Source organism: Falco peregrinus, chromosome 2 (assembly GCF_023634155.1).
Source record: "Falco peregrinus isolate bFalPer1 chromosome 2, bFalPer1.pri, whole genome shotgun sequence".
In the NCBI taxonomy this organism is placed as follows: domain Eukaryota; kingdom Metazoa; phylum Chordata; class Aves; order Falconiformes; family Falconidae; genus Falco; species Falco peregrinus.
Genome location: NC_073722.1, coordinates 81,579,217 through 81,603,469, shown reverse-complemented (window position 1 = coordinate 81,603,469; position 24,253 = coordinate 81,579,217). Strand labels below are relative to the sequence as shown.

The following is a 24,253-nucleotide window of genomic DNA, read 5'->3' as shown; positions in this document are numbered from 1 at the left end:
TTCCTTCAAATTTTCATCACATGGATACGAATTCAGCTTTTTGCAGGATTCCTTCACAGATGTACATTCAGGTTTTTTCAACAATACTGAATGCAATGTGAAAATTCACCTGGAAGTCTCAAGTGTTGAAGTCTGGAACGATACGGAGATGTTAAGACAAGAAAAAACATCTCAAACTGCTTCATGAGCCAAGATTCAGAAGAATTTGAGCTCCAAAGAAGTTTGGATGAATCTCGATCATTTTCATAGAGATTCATATTATTATTAATTTCTCTGCAGTTTTGAGATTCATAGAATCATATAAAAGTTTGTGTTGGAAGGGACCTTAAAAATCATTCAGTTCCAACCCCCCTGCCAGGGGCAGGGACAACTTCCACCAGACCAGATTCCTCCCAGCCCCATCCAGCCTGGCCTTGAGCACTGACAGGGATGGGGCAGCCACAGCTGCTCCAGGCAACCTGTGCCAGTGTCTCACCACCCCCACAGTACTTCCTATTATCTAATCTACATCTGCCCTCTTTCAGCTTAAAGCCATTCCCCCTTTTCCTACCACTACATGCCCTCATAAAAAGTCCCCCTCCAGCTTACTTGAAAGTACTGGGAGGCTTCTAGGTCGTCTCCCTGGAACCATCTTTTCTCCAGGCTGAACAACCCCAAGTCTCTCAGCCCGTCTTCACAGGAGAGGTGCTCCAGCCTCTGATCAGTTGTGTGGTCTCCTCTGGACTCACTCCCACAAGTCCATGTCCTTCTTGTGTTGATGGCCCCAGATCTGACCGCAGCACTGCAGGTGGGGTCTCATGAGAGCAGAGAAGAGGGCAAGAATCGTCTCTGAGGAATGCCACTTGTCAATGGTCTCCACGTGGATGTCGAGCCATTGACTGCAACTCTTTGCGTGTGACTGTCCAGCCACTTCCTTATCCACTGAGTGGTCCATCTGTCAGATCTCTGTCTCTCCAGATAGAGACAAGGATGTCATGCGGGACAGTGCAAAAGCTTTGCACAAGTCCAGGTAGATGGTGTCAGTTGCTCTTCCCTCATCCATCAACGCTGTAACTCCATCGTAGAAGACCACTAAATTTTTTGGGCTTGATTTGCCTTTAGTAAAGCCGTATGTACAGTCTGGAGTCATAGTAATTTTTTCTTATATCTGGTTTTGATTTGCCAGTGTTAAACAGAATGTTAAGTGCTGCAGAGACGCAGTCAGACCTGGGTAGGTCAGCCATTGACCATCAACTGTTTTATCAGCTAAATACCTAGAAAGGCCTCAAAAAAGAATTTTTGCTTGCCTTGGTTAGCTTAACTGATAAACTGTCTCACAGGAAGCTTAGAGCTGTAATAGAAGAAAACAGATGGTCAGTGTTTAATAACAAAATAATTCTTCATGGTGGCCCAGATGAATTTGCAAAGGTATGGCAAAGGCAATGAACCTTTGGGAGGAAAGTGTGGTGGTGTGTTGTTGGTTTTTTTTTGGCAACCCTAACCATGCAATATACTGTATAGTGGACTTTCTATACAGTGGTTGTTACAGGAGAGATGGCAGTTTAAAATACATGGCAAATGCATACTTAAAAAGTTAGCAATTTACCAGCTAATGTTCATTTGACTAGTATGATTCTTGTCATAATTAGTTCATTGAAATAACTGAAAAATGCTACCTTTTTGTGGTGGTTCTGGTTTCTGTCATTTTCATCATGAAAAATATCATGAGCTGTTTTATTATATTTCCCGTTATTTTCTTTTTATGCTTTTTAAAGTGCCTGAGAGTAAAAGAGGAGAGGAAATTACCCTTAATTTACCAGGTATTTTTAGTTGCCAAATATACAAGCTTGTTGTCATGGAGATCAGTGCCCAACTCCGATACCTGACTCACTGCTGGTGAAGGGAGCACCTTAATGGATTATCGGATGAGTGTTTGGCCATATTAAATAGTTAAGAGAGCTACAGGGATGAGAATACATTTATTTTAGGATGCAGGGGAAGTTACTGATATCCTAACATCTACTCTCCGATTCCAGGAAGTACTTGCAAAAGACACACAGCTTTGCGCGCTCTGCTCCTGATTCATGTCACATGTTCTTAGTACCACAAAAGAGCACGTACCATTTGTAGCCATTGGAGAGGTGCACTTTGAAACTGAACAGAAAAGCTAATATAAACATGAACTCAAAGCTGCAGCCACTGTGGCACTTAAAGAGCAGGAGTGCAATGCAAAAGTGATTTGAAGTGGTGTAGGAATATCATTTCTTTTTATGTTTAAAGTGGAAGAATAGATTCTTGCTACTGACTGATCATCTCAGAGGAAGGATGGAGATTTCTTCCTTGCATCTTTCAGATCCCCATAGCTGATTGAGGGCTCCTGGTGCTGATTTCTGCAGCAGAACTGAGGGACTGACAGAAAGGTTCTTCTAAGGTTTTTTAACTGGAAGTGTCCCCTAATGTTCCTGCAATTATGAGCTAATCTCACTTTCTCTCGTTACGCTGTGGAGATTCTTACTGAGCAGCTCATATACAGACCCGAGAAAGGAAGAAAATCCAGCTGTGCTGCTGCTTCCTTCCACTTAATTGCAGAGGCCAATTACTTCCACCAGGATAAAATATCATAGCGAGAGAGTGGCTCCAGGGGTGTAACATTGTCTGTTGTACGAGGGAGAGCTGGGACACTTACATGACTTCTCACACACACACATCTTATATAAAGAACTATTATACTTTGCCTTATTAATATGTTAAGCCTCTGTGATGTGAAGTGTTTCATCTGTGTAATGTGTCATCTTCTGTCTTGTATATGGGCCTTCTGAGCATATTTTAATCCACTTTCCCTGGAAAGCAAAATGTAGGGAAGGAAGTGATCTCCCCTCCTGTTAGCTGTGAGTAGTGTGGGCTGGGAGGGTTTGCATGGCTCAGAGTTCAGGTTCATGGGCACTGCAGTCATGATGGGTCTGAATGCACTGGGAAGGGGAGCAGACCTTCGCTAGCCTTTCCAACTGGACTGCATGTGCACTGATTTTAAGAGAAATATCAGAGCTGTTGTTATTGGGGATTATACTTTTAGCTTTTATTGCCAGTAAAATGTCTCTGTCTAATCACAGTATGAGGTTATATTCCTCACCTTGCCGGTTGGCACAGCATTCGGGAGTTCTGTCAGTTTGTCCTTATCTCGCCTCTTCAATTTGTCTGTAACGTGGATGAGTAAGCCGTTATATGCTGCAGTGCTTGGCTGTATCACAGTTCAGTGGTTCTAACACATCTGTTTCCCTTGAATGCAAAAGGTTAATTTCATTTCAGTGTAGATCACATCTAGATACTGACCTTTACAACTGGAAAAGCAGAACTGTAGTGTAATCATCCTCCCAGACAGGGTACATATTTGAAACATACTCAAGAAAATTTATGTTTTAAATACTACTGGGAGCCAGATAGAAACAGTGGATCGTTGGTACCTGGAAACATTAGAATTGCCCAGTTAGACAAAACCAGCTCACTATGGGAGTGTTCCATGGCCCTTCTAAATTAGAACACAGACAAGTTTTGTGGAATTAGATTGTGTGCTATTTTAAGAGAAACCAAACTCTGGAAGCAAGTAAAGAAAAAAAAATAATAGATTTAATCCCTTTACATTGTCTTTGCTTGATCACTCAGCCTTTGTAATCAGTTAAGTGCTTAATAAAAAAAACAGGACTGAAAATTGAATCTTTAATCCTTTCTCTGAGGCTCTTCTCTAATTTCTTCTTTAATACCTCACATTGCAAAAGCCTTGTGTTGCTTGTTTATAACAATAATTGACTAGAGTACTGCTTCTGTATGAGGCGAAAAAAATCAGTTGGAGCTAAAGATGGTTTTTTAGCTCTAAAAGAAAATCACCTGAATAACATCTACATTTTTATAGCTGTATAAGCCAATGTTTGCCAGAGTTGGAAGGCCTGGTTCTCAAAAATCTGAAAGATAATGTGTTGCTGAGGACATTCTATGAGCATCATATGGCAGAGCATGGACCACTACCTAAGATGAATTAACCACATCTTCAGTGGACCTGGTTCCAGTTGACACTGCATAAGTCACCAGTTAAGTACCTGGTTCAGATGCAAGTGGCGGAGTATTCTTTATTTTCTTAAAATAGTTTACCTGTACTTGAATTCCTTCCCAACATGGACTTCTGGAAATCTGGAAGTGCACCAAACACTAAAAGTCTAGAGTATGTATCAGATCAAAGACCTACTGTCTTCAGTGAAATGATTGAAATGAGAGTAAGTGCAGTATCTTTTTTAGAAAATCACAGTAGTAGTTTGTGTAATGTTATTTCACATTATGTGTTGTGATGAAGCAAAGCAGGATTCCTTGATGAGAAAGCACAGAAAAGAGTAGGGTAGAATCACACATGCTTCATTGTTGCCTGCTGTAATGGCAAAAATGCAAAGTGTAAGGTATTAACTGATATCTAAGAGAATAATTAAAGTGTTTAATAGATTAGGTAATTTCAGTGGTGTTTTTAACAGCTAGAGCTTTTGAAGACAGACACATGTAAATGCATAGAATATAGTGTGCAAATACTAGAGTCAGAGTCTCAGGATGTTACTCCCAACACATTAGTCTAAAATCTATGCAGTAATTAACAGATATGAATAAAATAAATATCTATTCTATATTCTGGTAAGTAGCTATTTATAGCCACTGTGGGAAAGTTTGAATTATCATCTGTCCTAATTATGCCAAGGACTTTTTTTATTAGGCATGAAGGTCTGACTGGGAGGAATTAACAACTGCCTACAATGTCTTTGCGTTATAACTAATCAGATATCCTTGCAGGGCCACTTCTTCTAGTGTGGTTTTATTTTTCTGTTCATTTATTGATTTGTCACATCTGGAATCAGAAATTGTGCTTTCAACAGTGAAATCTTCCCTTGCCTAAGCTAGGGTAACATTTTCTCTTCCCCACGAGAGTCTCCTCATTATCTTTTTTCCTCAAACTTCTTCCTCCTTTCCTCCTAGGACTTCCTCTTTCCATCCAAGAGATTTCTGTTGTAACATAAAATCTGCTAGGAAGGACTGATCACTAAGTGGTGTGCTGTACATGCCCATCTCTCGACACATCCTTGAGGCTGAATATGTAGGTCATGTCTGTCTGGGCAAGAAAGACCTGGAGAAGGCTTCTGTCGGGAATATGTATGACTCTCTGAACAAGTCTGCAAAAAGATAGGGGCATACAGTGTTCCATACTTCTTTTTACTTGCATTATTTTAAAGTGGAAAATAGGTTCGAGATTTAGCCTTTTAATTAAACGTTAGGGTAGCTATAAAGAAAAAACAAAGAACCTTTCATGTAATAGTGTTTCTCCATCCCCTGACTGAATAAATGTATATGTAGCAACAGGTGGGCTTGTGAGCTCTCAGAATAAGCCCAATTTAAGTATAATTTCTGCTGCATTCTTCCTCTAATGAATATACTGCATATTTCAGAAAGCAGAGGGATAAAACCAAACAACTGTGGCCTGGATTCTGAAGGGTACTGTCCTGAAATATTCAGGACGTAACTGAAACAAGGACCCACTCTTTGTCAGGGAAGCTCTTCAAATGATTGGAGTAAATGACACATTTCTGGCTTTGTGCAGTAATATACTACTATTAATTTATGAGAAGACTCAGCAACTTTAGAGACGCAAATTGCAAGAGGCTTACCTGTAAACAAAAATTATTCTTTCTGTAATAAAGAGCTGTGATAGCATATGAAAAAACTTTAGAATAGGAAAGTTTGTATTACCTTGATGGTGGATCCCATCATCCAAGCTTAGGTTGGCCTGCGCCCCGCATCAGAACGGCTTCCATAAAGACAGACAGACGGGCCATTGTCACAGGGGACCCTTCTGAAGGGAGCAGATGGCCCAGTGTGCGGACCAGACCCATCTCTTGGGCAGGTCTGCTGCGTCCCTGGGGCCCGGATTAAAGGTGTGAGGAGAAAGCTTCCTACCCTGGCACAGCCCTTGGATAATTATCTGTTACTGGTTTTTCAGGTAGGCAGCGGTGAAGTTGCAACGAGAAGTCGAGGGCAGTCAAGAGAGACTTCAGGGCCTTGGGATGACTGGTGAGGGGATCGGGGGCACAAGCTGTGCTCCCCTCTGTCCTGCCGGCTGCAGGGAATGGTGAGGGAAGGAACGGCAACAGCCAGCAGCTCAATACCTGGCTCCGAGCCCGGCGTCACCGGCAGAATTGTGGGGTTTTTGATCATGGGTTGGTCTACACGACACCAGGGCTGCTGGTGACAGACGGGGTACCCCTGTCTCAATGCAGGGAAAGGGTCTTTGCACAGGAGTTAGCAGGGCTCATTGAAAGAGCTTTAAACTAGATTTGAAGGGGGAAGGGGATAAAACCAGGCTCACTACAGGTAAAAGCAGGCTCACTAGAGATGAACCTGAGGTGGCACGCCAATGTTTGAGGAACAGCATGCTAGCAAGGTCCTTCAGTCTGCTATCTCAGTGTAGATAGTGGACGGAGATCCATGCAGCAGGAGAGATGCAGGGTTATTGGTGTATTAGAAACCACAGAAGTGTCTGGGAGTGGTCACATAGGAATTAGGGCTTCTCCCCAGAAAAAGATGGCATCTATATCAATGCATGCAGCATGGGCAACAAGCAGGAGAAGCTGGAAGCTAGGGAAACTATGATATAGTTGCCATCACAGAAAAATGGTGGGATGACTTGCTCAACTGGAGTGCTGCAATGGGTGGCTGTAAATTCTCGGAAGGGACAGGCAAGGGAGGAGAGGCGGTGGGGTAGCCTTGTATGTTAGAGAGTGTTTTGATTGTCAAGAGCTAAATGATGGTGACAGTAGGGTTGAGTGTTTATGGGTCAGAGTCAGGGGGAGGGCCAACAAGGCCTCTACCTCTCTCTGCAGCTACCTGAAAGGAGGTTGTAGTGAGGTGGATGTCAGTCTCTTCTTCCAAGTTGCCTGAAGTTGTGCCAGGGGAGGCTTACATTGGATATTAGGAAGAATTTCTTCACCGAAAGGGTGGTCGGGCCTTGGCACAGGTTGCCCAGGGAGGTGGTGGAGTCACCATCCTTGGAGGTATTAAAATACGTGTAGATTTGGTGCTTAGGGACATGGTTTAATGGTGGACTTGGCAGTCCTGGGTTAGCGGTTGGACTTCGTGATCTTAAAGGTCTTTTCCAACCAAACTAATACTATGATTCTGTGGTTTATGAAGTATGGTGATTACTGGATCAAAGTGCATAGAAATAAGATTTGAGTTAATTTCAGTGTTAGTTCTAAAGCAGAGAAATAGTTGTAGATATGTATTTTAACTTGAAGCTGTCTTTTCTCCAAATTTTCTATACCTTTTAGTATGAAAAAACGTATCACTCCACGAACTTTCATGTAGAGTTTTGTTGAAAATGATTTTTGTAGGAATCCAAGCCCTAAAGTTTATATTTTGAATTGTTGTGTAAAGAGGAAGGAGTTGCAGTGTTCAAATTTATGTTGAAAATTACAACCTATATAACGAGTAAACTAATGTGTAGATAATTAAATTAAATTATAAGCCCCAAAATGTTTAATTAGTTATTAACCTCGGTTAATCTAGCATTAAGATTAATTTGGGGATTTCCAGGCTGGGTAGGAAACATGCTGATGAATGTGTCTGTGGAATCTATGCGCAGCTTGGATTCAGCTTGCATAAAATTTTCATGTCCTTATATTCGTTGGTTTTCAGCTTGTGATAGTAAGGTTTCAGACATGCTAAGCCTCTAGCACTGAGAGTTACATGCTTTTGAATCTGGGCCTGTTGATACACAATTAAATTATTCAGTTGGTAACATTTCTGATTTTACAGCCGCATCCAGCAGTAGCAACCCTGACCACCAGGGTTCAACATAAGTTCTCTTAATCCTCCATTCATCTAATGTTAGTATTTTTGTGAGCCCTACTATTCTGCTTACATTTCTGTTATGTACATGAAGGTCCTTGAGATACAGGTTTGCTGGGTACCAAAACCAGGTGTGTAGTCAAATGGTGTTGTTCTTTGTCCAGTTCTATTTCCCCTTTTTTTTTTTTTCTTAGCATTATTACTTAGAACTTATGGTCAAGAACTTAATTATTTATAGTTTTGCTCCTGTACTTGTTGCAGTTGGAGATCAGTGGGTTTAGGCTATGAATGATGAATCAAATTGGTTAGTGAGAGGTGGCACCTGTACTTTAAAGGATTTGAATGCTTGGATATCCTTTAGAGCACAAATGCTCTAAATGCTATTACTTTCATTTTTCCTTTTACTTGGAGGAGTTTGAGTAAAGGGACACTGAAGACATAAAAAATGTAGTCAGGTAAAAGGTGTAAAAATCGTGGTATTTGAACATACAGCGCATATTCAAGTACTGTTTTATAGCTCTGTTGTAGTTGAGGCACTTTGTATGTTTAATTAAACTTTTGTCCTTTGATAAATATTTGGCTGTTAGACAAGTACTTGGCCACCCCGAGTCTTTCATCTCTGGTACTAATTGACTGGAATCCAGCAGGTCACGATAACTGGCAGACAACAAAATGACCTCTGAATTTCTGCTTCTGAAACAAGTTATTTTGTCTTTTCAATTAAAAAAACCCTGTATATAATCATACTTAACAAAGAGAAGACTGCATGTGTATCATGGTCAACAGACCATGTCTAATTTCCTTTAAAAAAAAGCCTATCCATTACTCCTTACAAATAAATGTTTGCTGAATTTTGCATACTGACCACCAAGAGGTTTCTTAGAAGAGAGGATGATTGCGAAGACCTGATGTTTGGGAAAAGACCCGGAAGGATGAGGGAGGGATGTCACTCATAAGAGAAAACTAAAAAGCATTGGCTGATAAATGAACGAACATAGATTGGAGTTCAACGTGGTGATGAAAAGACCAAGTCTTCTCTTCAGACTCACCAAGAGTCTTGTGGAAAAGCAAAGTTTCGTGATGTACTGGGAGCTTTGGAAAAGAAATATAGTGGTTAGTGTACTGAAGTTCTGTCATGCTGTGCAAGACAGAATGGAAAACCAGAGCTTTATTGATCAAGAATGGAAATGCTTAAATGCATTAACTGGAAGTGATACTAATGTGTAAATGATAGAACCATTTGATTCAAGAGTGCTGCAGTGAAATGTATTGTGTTCCATTTCTGTTGATCATAGAAGAGAGACAAAATGATAAATTGATGTCGTAGTGAGGAGGATTCTGCTTCACTTTCTCGTTCCATGTGTCAAACCCATTTGAGGAGGGTAATGCAGTGTGAAAATAAGTGGTTTATTTCATATTTGAAACCAAGAGGTGTATAGTGACGTGTGTCACACCTATGTAGAAGTAATAAAACAAAGCTGAACTGACAGTCATACATTAGCAAAACAGATTGACAAAGTAAAGCCTGCAGACTGTTTGTTGCATTTGTATTTCATGTTTGTGTGCGTGTGTATGGACAACAAAACAAAAAGCCCACAACAGAAGTCGGTGTTTGTTGTCATTTTCTGTATAGCTGAGTAATGGCAAGTAGAAGAGGTATACAGCTATTTGCCATTTTCCAGGGCAAGGTATCTTTATCAACAGACAAACACAAAGTCCCCATACCATGTCTCCAGTAATAACTGGATGTAAATCAAGTGTTACTGCAATCACAGTTGTTTATGATTGCCAGGAATTTAGACATTAGCAACAAAGTAGCAGAAGGTGGTTCTGATGTGGAAATTTATCACAAATTATGTTGCTACCTGTTGTAACTGAAGTGCTCTGATTAACGTAGTGAGATTGTAGAAATTAAACAGGCTGCAGTTAGACACTGATAAAATAATAATAAAAAACTCTGCATTTTTGTTGAAGAGAAGTATCGTGGCCGGTAGAGTGGAAAACAAAATCATCAGTAAGATGTTTTTGGCCAAGATTTGTTTCCAAATGTGACAAGTAAATCTTCTATAGAAACTGTGTATCAGAGAAGTTGGAGCCTTGTACTATGTCAGCATGCTCAGGGTTCTTTTGTGGAGAACTAACAGTAATTCGTTCATGCATTACTGTCCCTCCCTGTAGGGTACTCTTGACTCTGAAGAACTAGCTCTTTTAAATGCCTTTATTTATTCATAGGGAAAATTTTACTTTTTATGTGATTCCATATTTTGACACAGTGGAGGAAATGTTTTCACATGTTTATTTTTCGTTTCATCCATTTTCCTTTGTATTTGTCTTTTTCTGTTTTTATTTATTTAATTTTGTAATCTTTTCTTCAGTTGTAATTAATATTATCCCTCTATGCATTTTTTCATTTAATTCCATTCACAAATAACATTCTATCCGTCTTGATCACACCAAGGTATGTTATTGGAGTACAGACTAGGAGCTTGTTGATTTTCAAAATATAGTCTTCCTATGTTTTTTCCCCATGACTTTTTAATAAGAAGGTAATGGCAAGTTTCATTTGTCCAGTATCTATCTTTGTGGCTTTTAATTTTTAACTATGTAGTCAGCTTTGGATGAAGACAGGCATCACTTGTATCTTGCAAGAAAACTACCATAGGAACTATCATGTTGGCAGCTGTTTTCCTTTTTGTCCCATGCCCATCCATCCAACCCCCAGCCCCCCCCAAGGCAGAAACTGAAGAGCAAAGGCAGCGAATTACAGTAGATTTGTCGTGCAGTATTATGCTTGATGCTTGGTGTTCACCAAACAGTTCCTCAGTTGACAAGTACAGATACTATTTTAGATGTGTATTTTTGCATACCAAGAGTGACTTAGGTACCTAATCATAGAGAACAACATTAGATTAAATGCTTGTGATTTTTCTTAAGATTAAATTAAGCAAAAGGGTAAATGAAACCTGGTTAGTTTGAAAAAAAAATATCCTGACATTGTTAGTCAGCCGATGAGTTCAGTGGGTGAAACAAGATTATATGGAAATTTCACATCTAATTAAATAATGAAACCAGTCCTGTGAAACTGAGTTTTGTTAGTGTGTGCTAACCTAGAGACTGGTTGGGATATTGGTGTCCATATGTTCTGGTGGATAATATCATTTGGAAATGAGCTGGGTGATACAACACTGGTTTCTTTTTGGAAAGAAGAGCACCATGAACTCATCCGCCGGTAGGTGCAATCTGCTGTTTTGGCCTAGAACAAGGAGGCGGAAAGATCCACTGGCATGAGGCCACAGCACAGTGTATTGCTTATTGCCCAAGTCCGTCCTGAGTAACATCCACGTTTTGCCTCCTAGCAGGGGTAAGTGGAGAGATTTATCAAAAATGTGATGCGTTGCATTGAACAATGAAAAATATTGGTGGTACTTATTCACTCTTCTTTCTATGAATCCCCTCAATTCTCTTTGCTATTTTAATAATTTGATGCTTTGGACATAGAAACATATTATACTTCAAGTCAGGGTGTGGTAGCATCTTGTCCACTTCAGATACACGGTCCAAAGTACATTCTGTTGCTGAAGGATATCTATGCAATTTGAGGTATTTTTGATACACTGGAACTTCATAAAACAGTTTCCATTGGAAACTTCTGCAGTAACTTGTTCAAGTGCTTGAACCTTGAGACATGCGGGTCTGGGGCTAGATAGTTGCACCACATTTTGATGACTTGGATGGAGAAGTATGTTATCTGCAGGAGGCAAATGTGGAAGATGGTTCTTAGATCAGCTTAAAATTTGTTCAGGTTCTTTTCTTGCATTCATTGGGGGAAAGGATGTGATCTCCTTCAGCCTCTGAACTGAATCAAAGGGCTCCTCTTGGTCTGCAGGTGCAGAAATAAATTAGAGCCACTTCCAACCCTGCGTTCCTGGTTGTCTTAATTGCACGAGGAGCAAGTTCCCTTTACTCCTAGAAAGCAGGAGGTATTAATAAGCAAGACCGACCCTTTGACTGCTGTGTATGGTTTCTTTGTTGTAAGACTCTTGCTTACCCTTCTATGTTGAGCCTTTGCAGTCCTGGCCTCTTTTATTTTCAGTTTTTTCCTTTAACCTGTCTTAGTTTAATGCCAGCTGGCAACTAAGCACCACCTAGCCACTTGCCCACTCCATCTCAGTGGGATGGGGAAGAGAATTAAAAGGCTAAAAGTGAGAAAACTCATGGGTTGAGGTAAAGACAGTTTAACAGGTAAAGCAAAAGCTGTGTGCAGAAGCGAAGCAAGGCAAGGCATTCATTCACACGTCCCATGGGCAGGCAGGTGCTCAGCCACCCCCAGGACAGCCGGGCTGTGTCACTGGAGCAGTGGCTTGGGAAGAGAAACGCCGTCACTCTGAGTGTGTCCCACACACACCTCCTCCTTCCCCAGCTTTATATCCTGAGCGTGACACCACATGTTCTGGAACACCCCTTGTGCCAGCTGTGTCCAGCTGTCCCGGCTGTGCCCCCCCAGCTCCCTGTGCCCCCCAGCCTGCTCGCTGGGGGGTGAGAGGCAGAAGAGCCCTCGGCTCTGTGCCAGCGCTGCTCAGCAGCAAGGGAACATCCCAGTGTCACCAGCACTGCTTCCAGCACAAATCCAGAGCGCAGCCCCACACCAGCTACTGGGAAGAAAATCAACTCTGCCCCAGCCAAAACCAGCACAAACCTCATTCTCATTAGTATTAGGCATTACCAGAAATAGTTTTCCTGTAGGAGTTTCTGGCTAGTTTCTTATGTCATGATCAGTCAAAGGGCAGCTACATGATACATATTGTCTGTTTACTCATTTGTGTTGAACTTATTTCCAATGCTGTGGTTATTTCATTTGTAATTTTGGTAAAGTTCAACAAGGCCAAGTGCACATGGGTCAGGGCAACCCCAAGCATGGATACAGGCTAGGTGAAGGAATGGATTGATAGCAGCCCTGAGGAGAAAGGACTTGGGGTGCTGGTGGGTGAGAAGCTTAATGTGACCCAACAGTGTGTGCTTGCAGCCCAGAAACCACCACGCCCTGGGCTGCATCAAATGAAATGTGACCAGCAGGTCAGGGGAGGCGATTCTCCCCCTCTGCTCTGCTCTCATGAGACCCCACCTGCAGTGCTGCGGTCAGATCTGGGGCCATCAACACAAGAAGGACATGGACTTGTGGGAGTGAGTCCAGAGGAGACCACACAACTGATCAGAGGCTGGAGCACCTCTCCTGTGAAGACGGGCTGAGAGACTTGGGGTTGTTCAGCCTGGAGAAAAGAAGGCTCCAGGGAGACGACCTAGAAGCCTTCCAGTACCTTCAGGTACTCGGGTCTTCAAGAAAGCTGGAGAAGGACTTTTTACGAGGGCATGTAGTGGTAGGAAAAGGGGGAATGGCTTTAAGCTGAAAGAGGGCAGATGTAGATTAGATAATAGGAAGCATTTTTTTCCTTTGAGGGTGGTGAGGCACTGGAACAGGTTGCCTGGAGCAGCTGTGGGTGCCCCATCCCTGGCTGTGTTCAAGGCCAGGTTGGATGGGGCTGGGAGCAGCCTGGTCTGGTGGAAGGTGTCCCTGCCCGTGGCAGGGGGGTTGGAACTAGGTCATCTTTAAGGTCCCTTTCAACATAAATCATTCTATGATTTCTGGGAACTTTTCACTTTTGCTGAGCATGGTACAACAATGTATAATCTGGCTCTTTATGTGAGCTGTTAAAAGAATAGCACTTACGTCAGGTAAGTGGTTATATGTGCTGCCTTCTGGCTGTATTCTGTGCGTGCCCGTGCAGTGTTTCAAGGTTGATTCAATGCTGGATTTTATTTTTTTTTAATGCAATGTTGTATTTATTCCTGTTTTGAAACAGTTTTGACCTTGTACATCTGTGCAATACAGAGAAAGTAACAGTGTTGTAATGCAGAAGTTGTCCATATAATTGCAGGGAGAAGCATCACTGCAAAACCCTTACGCTGTAACAGCAAGCATGCTCATCGTGGCCTGTGATGAATATTGCTCTGAGCCTCATTAAATTTTAATTAGCATTTTGGACTCAAAAGTGTGGTGGATCACATTCTGATGTATTTATCATGTTTATTAGCAGCTTACACTAAAAAAAACCCACGCTGCTACACTGAGTCCAGCGAGACTGATGTGGAGTAAGATAGTATAATATATGAGAGGAATGGGACCTAGCCTGCTAGAGGTACCAGTGCATGGAGCAGCTGTAAGAAACAGAGGTATGTTTGTGCCACGCTCTTGGTGGCATTGTAGATTTCTGTTCAGAGGAAAAAATGATGAAGAAAATAACTTACTGAAATGTTTAACTCCAAACATTACTGTAGGGCTGGAAGTACCAATGTGCAGTTTTTATGGTCTTATGTGCTGCAAATCTGGCCACAAAGGCATCTTAGTTGCAAAATAAGTAACAGAGCATATGACAAGTAAAGTGCCTGTGTACTTATGTAAGGTTATCCAGCAGCCCACTAATAGGGAATTTCCTTGATCATTGCTCTGTAGTCTTCCACCCACATATAAATATGGAAAATGTGCAATTCCTAGGGTAATAAAACTAACATCTTTATGCCAAACTGGATGATGTAGTCTGTTTCCAGAGCTAACAGTCAGAGTGGCATGTCTGAAATTCTTCAGCATCCTCAGAAGCCTAGTTTTTAATAATCACCTGGTTTTACACAGCTGTGTTTTACAGTAGTGACCTTCAGTCTCTTTAGATTTACCTTCTCCCCAGGCTTTTTGCCTGGTGACCTTCTAGGTGATTTGACATGAATGTTGAACTTCTTAGTGAAGTTAAGATTTATTAGACTGGAAAGTTGTTTGTTTACAAAGAAGGGAGATAAATTTTCTTACACTTTCAAATATAGACTTAACTACCAGTAATTGTATGTTTGCTAGTTTAGTGGTATGATTCATTTATAAGAATCCTTATATTATTAGAATAATAGAATTATTAGAACATTGTAAGAATATATATTTGTTTATATGGCTAGCTCTTGAATGTTTGAAATATGAAAAAATTGGATAGAATATGTAACAGCAAAGAAAATACTTCCATGAATAATAAAAGATACTGTCAATCCATGATGAGCTGCCTTCCCAGTGTTACTTTAAAGCTAAAATCTGCTTTGAGTTCCTTCCAGGACTTGAATTCCCCACATCAAAGCTGTTTAGAAATTGCCAGTTACCCTGAAAGTTGTTAGGATGCTGTCGCCAGCAACTGATTTCCCCCCGCCCCTCCTTCCCGCAGAGAAAAGGCTGAATCCAAACTGGCCGAGAGGCAGGTTGTATGCTCTGTCAGTATTAACATTGTCATTATCTTCTTAATAATTTAGTTGCCAACACAAGAAACTGAAATAGTTCTTGAGTAACATAACAAGAGGCACACTGTGGGGGACAGTGTTAGCCTGGCTCCGACCATGCCCAGCAGCGGGTGACTGGGAACAGACCGAATTCATTTACACATTTATACATATCAATACATTCCTAGAGAGACAGATGTACCAATTTAGATGTTTTGGTTGTATGTGGAGATGTGATATAGTATATATGAATAATATAAATGTTACGTGTTATATGTGCTTTTTAAATTTAAATTGGTATTTAATGTTTAGTGATAATAATTATTATGTAGGGGGGTTATTATTTATGTTTTATTATTCTTTTAATTAAAGGTTGCATCTGCATCACAGTCTTTAATAGTCCCAGTGGACTTTTATTCTATGAGTTGGCACTTTGAATCCAGCTGTTCTTTGGTAGTAAAAACATTCTGGGTTCCGAAGTAAAATTATGCGTGATGCCCAGTAATTACACAGTGTGTTTATGTCCTAGTTAATTATGGGCATTGAGGGTTTTGTTTATCAGTTACAGAAAATATTGCCTCTTGTGGTTTTGTCTCTCCGTTTTCATGTTAGGGTATTGAAATAAGTGTATCAAGTCCACACATTGTGCACTTGATTATTATTATACGTGGACATAATAAGATTAATTCCTGCTTTTTAAATTTCCAGCAACTGACATTGCTGGCTGAGATACCTTCATATCTGATAGCTCATCCCATAAAGTGAAGGCAGTTTCTGTGCCTGTTCAAAATTCCAGAAGTGAAAAGGTGGCAAAAGGAGGCTCCAGTGCAGGTGCAGGGAAGGGGTACTAGGTAGAAGGGGACTTTAGGCAGGCAGAAACATGTTTGTTTTGCTTCGTGTGGTGCTCACATTTAGGAGACGTTTATTTTTGTGATATGTTTTGATACGACTTCTAGAAAAAAGTCTGTTACAACCATGTATAGAACTCTAAGCCTGAGGACTGTGTGCAGATGTGTGAAGCAGCACGTTGCACCACTGGGATGCAAAGATTAGAGCCTATGGAAAGGGAAAAAAAAAAAAAAAGCAAAATATTTTATGCAGATTTTGGGGGGGGGATGGGTTGGGTGTTTGTGTGTGACAAAGTTGTTGCTTAAAGCTCTCCTGTGAGTTGAGATATTGTGTGAGATATTGTGCTTAGTTATTGACGATACTGTGCTCTCTTCGGAGAGATTAAGTGCAGGGGGTGGGAAAATGAAAGAAACCAGACAAATGGATCGGTTAGTTTGAAATGTGCTTTGCCAGTAAACAAGACTTAAGATCGTGAGCCACGTGGATGAATATCTAGTGCGAGTCAGAAAGCAACCAGCTAATCTACCGCTTTCCTGTTTAGAACGAGAGCTTGAACTGTTCACTGCGGTATTTTAGGAATTTGTCTTTACTACCCTGTTTGCTAGTTGGGAAAAACCATAACGTTGGGCATCAGGAAGTTCAATGAGCTTAAATTTAAGCTCGTCACTGCAAATAATAACAGTTCAAGAGCCTAGTCGTGTGCTGAAATGAAATTTTAGGAAGTGGTTTACTGTCATAACAAGAGATTTTGCGATTATTTTATTTTTAAGTATTTTAATTCCTTATTACATACAGAGCTTTCTTGGTAGGATGTGGTGGGACAGGTGCATGTAACATTCCACCCAAAACAGTTTCATGAACATGTCATAGTCTGAAATTTTGTGGCATTATTTCTTTCTTGTCTTCTTTGCAGAATTTATATTGAAGGCTGAATTACATTTTCAATTATATCCTTGTAAATTACTTTGGCAAAACTGAATTCTTAGGAAATTTACAAACACAGACTGATTTTTTTTCTTGATTTTTCCAGTGGAATAAGTTACAGGAACTTGCTGTGCTGTCAGAGTTTTGAAGATGTACCTGATAAGTGTTTGCAGGATGTAATACAAGACACAAACACACACACACACGCACAAAAAAAAATATTGGCAGTACAGGATGTCTGGAAATAAGGACAGGCATTTCATTGTGGCTTGCATTGGACAACGTAGAACCTGGGAAGCTTGTACTTGTCATGGCCAGAGTCTGGGAGGGCATCGTTTTGCTGTTTCGTTGACTGAAAGAAAAGACGGTTTGAGAATTTTAGCAAGAGATCTCTCTGAATATTTTGTTTTCACTTTGCTCAAGGGCCAAAACCCTGTATGTGTAAATTTAGAAAACTCAGTCAAGGAGCTCAAGAACCCTTGTTACAGATGTTAAATAATTCCTGCTGAGAAGCATTAATTCTTAACAGTGAATGCTACTTTCCTTGAAATGATCTGATTGGAAGGACATGGTAAGACATTTCCCTGATGCACAAATGTGAATTAATATTGAATGTGTAGAAAAAAAATATTTTTATTACTGTTTAGCAGGCTTGCAGGAAAAATGTTCTTCAATAAAGATGGTTCCTCTTTACTTACAGTAAGAAAAAAAATCAATTATTCTTAACAATTTGAGTACTTTGTACACATAAACCATTAAAATAGAAGCATACAGATATTCTTTGAGGTCACATTTCAAAAGAGATTTTACTGTTACTTTTCTGTTCTGTTCTTCCTTTGTATAAACGTTCATGCAGGTGCAACATGTAACTTGAATGAAGAATTCTATCTTCAATCTATGTATGTTATTTAGTGCAGCATTTTGTGTTTAATTTACGTGCTTTTCAGGATAAATGACAATGAAATACTGAACTTGGAAATTATGATTAAATTTATTTATCAAAAAGCTGTAGAGCCAGCACTCTTTCTCTCGACTTAGACCAGTCAGTGTATGAGCTGGCACTTTGCAGAGCGTAGGTGCTGGGAGTTTTCAGTAGGAGGGTTGGAGCTGTTGTAATCAAAGTGAAGGAGATGTGTGCCACAGTGAAGAATGGATCATGGGAAAAGCCTAGAGAGCTGTAGTCAGGAAAAAGACTTTGAAGATGAATTGTGGATGACAGATTGTTAAAACAAAGGAAGTTAGAGTTCCAGAGTTCACTACACTGTCAGAAAATACAAAATATTTCTGTAGTCCAAGTGTGGGAGGACAAAGGTTGCATGCTTTTAGCAGGGAGTTTCTCATCTATGATGTGCATTCATAATTTCTAACCGCAAGAGGGGAATTAATTTCATGGGTCTGTAACTTCCATTATTTTGAGGTCAAAGCAGAGCTGCTCTGAATGTTGACCCAGAATATCCAAAGCGTATTTGCTATGGATATAAATGAAGACATTCAAACCTGTATATATTTAATATTGTCTAGAAAGAGTAAGCAACTATTAATTTATTACCAAAGCTACAGTGGATAATATATCACAGACATAATATTTGAATCATAGAGTACTTAGGTCAGAAGGTATCATCTGGTTCACTTCCCTGTTCAAAGCAGGGCCAACCCCAAGGATGAGATATAATAAACGAGAACATAAGTTGAAGAATTATTTTTTTTAATTCTTCCTAGAAAAGAAACTGTGACACACAAACCTGAAGGTGGTTAAGTCCTGAGAATAAGCTGATATGGCAGAATAAAATGGAGCGTCATGTACAGTCAGGGAGTTCAGTGATGCTGTTTTTTTGAGGGCAAGAGTTTGTTGTGCTACTTGGTGCTGATGAAGACAAAGTAAAAAGAGAGTGCAATATATTAATATCTGCAGTGCAAACAATTGATGGTGCTGAGGGATGGAACAAAAACACAAACCACCTGCAGTCTGAAAGAAGAGAGATATAGGTCCATGAAACAAGTAGGTTTGAAACTATTTTTCATATGGGTGTGCATACGAGATCGAAGCAGCTTGTTTAATACAAAAATGGCAAAGGGTTTTTTCCTATATGTTTGCTGACAAATTGTCTTAGGGGTTTCGTTGGTCATTTTTGCCATCGCAGAAGTGTTCTGTGCTACAAATTATTAGAGAATACTAATTTCTAGACTAGACGTGTATTAATGGAGTAGGAAATTTAGCCTTTTTCAACTGGCAGCTTCTGTATTTTTCTGTATTTAAATGAAGGATGAGGAGAGGGGGGTCATGGTCAAGTTGAAAGCCTTCGATGGACATGTGTGCATGAAATTATTAGCGTATGTGTCAGCCTGCCACAGTGATGCATGCATTGCAAATTAAGCTGCACAGGTGAAAGGTCTGCTTTGGGTTTTGTCCCCCTGTTCCTCCAAGCAAGTTATCTAACAAACTTGCACAAATGCTGTCTAGTTCAACCTCTTCTCGGTAGAAATCAGCCTTGTTTATATGAATATTTCACCTGAGTGTTTGAACTTCCATTCTCAGTGCTGAGAGAAGCATTTCTGTGACCTCCTTAAGACATGCATTTACCAAGGGGATGAGCACTGCTTCTGAAATCCCTTTTACCTTTTCAGTGCAAATGAAGCTGAATCTATTGCTGGGGATGTGTAAATACTGAACGAATTATTGAACCTCTGCTTCACTTCCTCATTTGGGTTGCCAGAAATATCAAATATAAATGCTATAGAAATGGAGACATTCAACATACACTTTATTATTGGAGTTCAGGGTGTGGTGTTGGGGGGGGTGTCTGTGTGTGTGTGTGTGTTTTGCATGAACAAGGGGGGATGGAGGTGTAATGTTACATTGAACTACATTTATGACTGGTTACAATTTGTTGTTCTCAGCATATCTGGCCAGGATGTCATCTCGTACTGTTTTAATTTTCCTGAAAGGATGAATTCAACTTTTTAAGCAGGGATATGTCCAATGTAACTAGGTGGATTTTATTATTTGTCATGAAATGCTCCTCTCATACAAGAGTACCGGTTTTCATGAGAAGCTGTGATGACACATTAATCTTTCACTCAAAATGTTGTTAAAAATACCTGTGGAATAAAGGAACGGTAATTAAGTGACAACATTAATTTGTTACCGAACTTGAATGTTCTTACAGAGCATGAATGTTGTAATGGTTTATTTGTTGAGCTGTCTTCCATCGTACAGTCAGTAGTCAAACTGAAGAAAAACAGAGGAAGAGAAACTGTGTGCACAATCACAAAAAGAGTACAACAACTTCTTAGAATTAAAATTACATAACTTTTTTCATCTTTCAATTTTGTTTTCCAGAATGATAAATCCCCAGGGCGTTCCACAAGTCGATCAAGTAACATTTCAAAGGTATGTGATATCTGTTTCCTTTGTATAGAACTTAAAGAACACCAAGTTTATCAAATGCAATATGGTACTTTACTTCATTTAACCATATATGCATATTCTGATGTTTTCTTTATAAACAGCAGATTTTAATTTTTTGCTGCCTAACATTATGGTTACCATGTAAAATGCATCTTAAAGTATCAATATACAATTAGTCATTACTGTCATACGTGTAATAATAAGTAGTAAATAACAGTTGCGCCTTTTTCACCTGCTTCCCACAACTGCTTAATGTTACATTAATGCTTTGGTTTAAGATAGAATTCCTACTTGATTTTTATCACCCTGCCCTAATCAAATAATTGCAACCACAATGTGTAATGCTATGAATGTGTCATCTTTTCAGACTGAATTCTGAATTCCTTTTACAGGAATTTATGGTTCACAGAAACCAGGACTTTATATCTAGATGCTTTTTAATTTCTAAAAAACGGAGAAGGGAAACTTTAGGAAAAGGCAGAATGTGATTTGTACTGGAGTTCTTTGGTTTTAACCCCCTTCTGTCTGTATTTTTGGTTCAGATGTGGCTGAAATTATGCCAAAAAGCCAGGATATATAGGAAGTAAAAGATGAAAATCCGATAATTGTTTGAATCCCAGCCTAAGCGTCCGTCATGTATTGTGTTTGTATCTACAGATTAAATATTTTGCACTCAGTGCAAGCACAGTATCCTTAAGGCCCTTCCCCACAGTATTTTTGTCTGTGGGGTACACACTGTAGAACTGTTTTCTTCTCAGAGTTGTAAAAAAAAAAAAAAAAAAAACCCAAAAAAACCCAAACAACAAAACCCAAACAAAAATCAACAGTGTTTTTTTGAATTAAAGAAACTAGGTTTTTGTTAGGTTCTGCTCTTTTACATTAAGAAGGAAAAAAAAATGCAAGGAAAAAGGCTTAGAATGTATCTAGCCTGTTGCAGGATATGGCTGATCTTTTCCTGACTTGCTGCCTATTTTTAAAAAATATATAGTTAAGCACTTATAAGGTTGATCACAGTGAATTGTATGTATTATTTTCACTAAAAGTTTTACATGTATGTCTATAGTTGTAATTACTGTAAATCTATGTTGACTTGATAGTACTTTAAGTCAGTTGTGTGGGTTACACGGTGACAAAACATAAATATATTCATTGACATGAGAACGATGGCAGTGACTAACAGTTGTTTTGAAGTAATTTCTGCAGAAATAAGTATAGATGCTTATTAGAAAGGTGTACTTGCACCTTTTTGAGTAGTAAGTTAAAAAGCAAGGTTTCCAGGCATGCTTATAATCTTTTTCTGATGTATAGCATCATTCATTCTTTTGGATCAATTTTTCCATGTGAAGGTACCTGCCAGTGAAGCTTTTCAAATGCTGAAAGACATTTGATTTGAAATCTAGTTTCCAATTTGTTGTCTGATTCAAAATGGCTGGTTTTTTGTAAAACAGGAGGGTATATTTGTGTAGATAAACAGAAAAGCAAACACCTGACTTTTCAGGTTAGTATTGCATGGCATAAAGTAATAGTAACAAATATTGCACCTCAAAACAAGATAGGAAGCATCTAGGTGATGTAAACTACACTCCAAAGGCAAAAGTTGAGTTCTGTGCAGTGTTGGATCTTGCACACAGTAAAAATTTCAATTTACAGAAAAAAATAGAAAGTCTGTATCTAAAAATATAAATTATGGTAATCAAAACACTGTCTTTTACTGCTTTCATTTGCCTGTATGAAGAAGCTAAAAAGGGTCAAATAGGCAGTTATATTGTAATAGTTACTGTGTATTGTGTACGCCACCCTTTGTTGTATACGGAGCTCCTGTCCCATATACAGGGTAGACATTCCCTGGTATCACTGGATTTTGTACCACCGTTTGTGAAATGCAATGTAGCCGAGATTCTGCAAATACAGATTCATATTTCTTAACACTCTTAACGTTTTTTTGTTCAGAGAGAACACCTGAGGTTTGCTTGTGTGCTTGGGCAATTTTGTGCACCAGGTACATTAACTCTGAAGTACATGGTATTACAGCTTAAACTGAATTGTTGAACATTGAATGTGACTTATCTAGACATGCTAAGAAGGAATGGCTTTGGTTTGTTTGTTATTTACCAGATACTAGTTGGTATATACCGATTCAATCCATAGATTTTAAAATCAGATATTCACTAGAGGGGCAAGAGGGAAATCAACGCTTTAATTTTACTGTTGGCTTTTGCTGCCCATCGAGAGTGCAGAAATGTAGCACACTGCAAAGACTTTTTTTATCTTGCATGTAAGTTTATGATAAGAATTTTAGTGATAAACTATTTCTGCAAATGAAAGGACAAAACTTAAAATATTCAGATGATTTCAATACAAATTTAAAGTCTAATGTAATACACGTTAACTAAGTAAAAACAGTAGCTGTCCAATATACCTGTACATGTACTATTATAAAATTAAGCCAACTGGAATATTTACAAATTATTTTCATGTAACTATGGTATTACATAGCTCTACCTGCAAAAGTCTATTATTTTTTACATGTGTAATGAAGTATTTCATCAATATGGTAGGAGTAAAGCAAAATCCTGCACTTCCATTCTGTTAACTCGACTCAGCACAGAATCAGTTGCTATTTTATTTGCGGGCAAGAGTATATGAACGGTGAAAGCGATGTGGTGCAGCTATAGCTCCCACTGGCCCTTGTCCCCATAAGGCACTGTGCTCTATGCCCCCTGCCCTTGGCCCTCCTGCACCGTTTTGGTTGGCAGGTCGGAAGGAGAGAGCATTTGCCCAAATTAATTTGCTGATCTATCTCTGTTCTTTTCCAGCTCATTACAGTGACCTTAAATATCCCATTTGTGGGGTAACCACTGAGATAATTGCAAATTTTTGCAAGTGATCTGGCATCATTTTGTACTCTCATTGTTCCTTACTCTGCCCAGTCCTGTCTGCCTGTTCCCTGGTACTCCTGCCTGACAGGCAGCCATGACTGTCCGCAGTGAAGATCCACCTGTGACAGTGTTCATTCACGTCAGCCCATACATTGGTAACACTGCCCTGGGTCTCCAGGAGCAACTCCTTCAGCTGGTTTGCCAAGCAGAGACAATTAGGAAAATGTATCAGTGTCTGATTTCTGCTGTATTTCTGGTAGTAACCTAGATTTTCCCTGTAGAATCAATAAATCAATACACAAGTCTTCTTACCTTCTGCCCTGCTGGCACTGGGAGTAACAGATCGTGTTTGGGACTGATCTGTATTTTGCATTATCTCACAGGGACAAAGGGGAGCCCTAGTTACTAACTACGGCTTTCAGAACCTACCTACTGTAATACGTATGAATAAAAACATAGAAGTATTGGAAATGTGCATTTTAGAAACCAGCCTTGCTGTTTCTAAATTATTATTATTTTTTTAACCCTTAGACTTTCTGTCCCATCCATTCCCATGGTGCTGGTAGTAGGGGCAACTTTATTCTTTGTAAGAGCTAGTCCTGTGCAGTGTTCTGGATTTCAGAATTACAATTATCCTATCTGGGTGCATTTAAAATCTACACAAATTAAAAGCTTGACCTTGTCTGTTACCTATTTGCTACTACCTACTTCTTTGCACTGTAGATTTTTTCATTAAATTTGTTATGTCTTCCTAAATATGAGTATAATGTAAGAGGAAAGCTAGTCTGAGAAGGATCTGGTGGATTGATTTCTTTCTGTTGTGGTTAACCAGTGGAGCAAATCTTGTGTTTGAATTACGGTCTGTAGAGGTTATGCTTATATGTGCTTCTGAGGCTGCCTGGTTCTGTTAAAGTGTTTTCTGGAAGCAGTGTTTCTAACACATTGTAATTATCTTTCTGCATGTTAATTACGATTCAAGAGCTCCTTAGAGAAGGATGCGCTCTCAGCAGTAAGATTTGAAATTCTCTGATGGGAA

At 39.6% G+C, this 24,253-nt stretch overlaps 1 protein-coding gene across 5 annotated transcripts in view; it reads left to right on the top strand.

Moving 5' to 3' along the window:
* Positions 1 to 24,253, top strand: part of MARCHF1 (membrane associated ring-CH-type finger 1) — a 257,958-nt gene that overhangs the window by 180,000 nt on the left and 53,705 nt on the right. For all 5 annotated transcript variants that reach the window (XM_055794490.1, XM_055794491.1, XM_055794492.1 and 2 more), the window contains one exon: positions 20,270 to 20,320. In XM_055794490.1, coding sequence (XP_055650465.1) covers positions 20,270 to 20,320 — 51 coding nt within the window. The remainder of the gene's footprint in view (positions 1 to 20,269; positions 20,321 to 24,253) is intronic.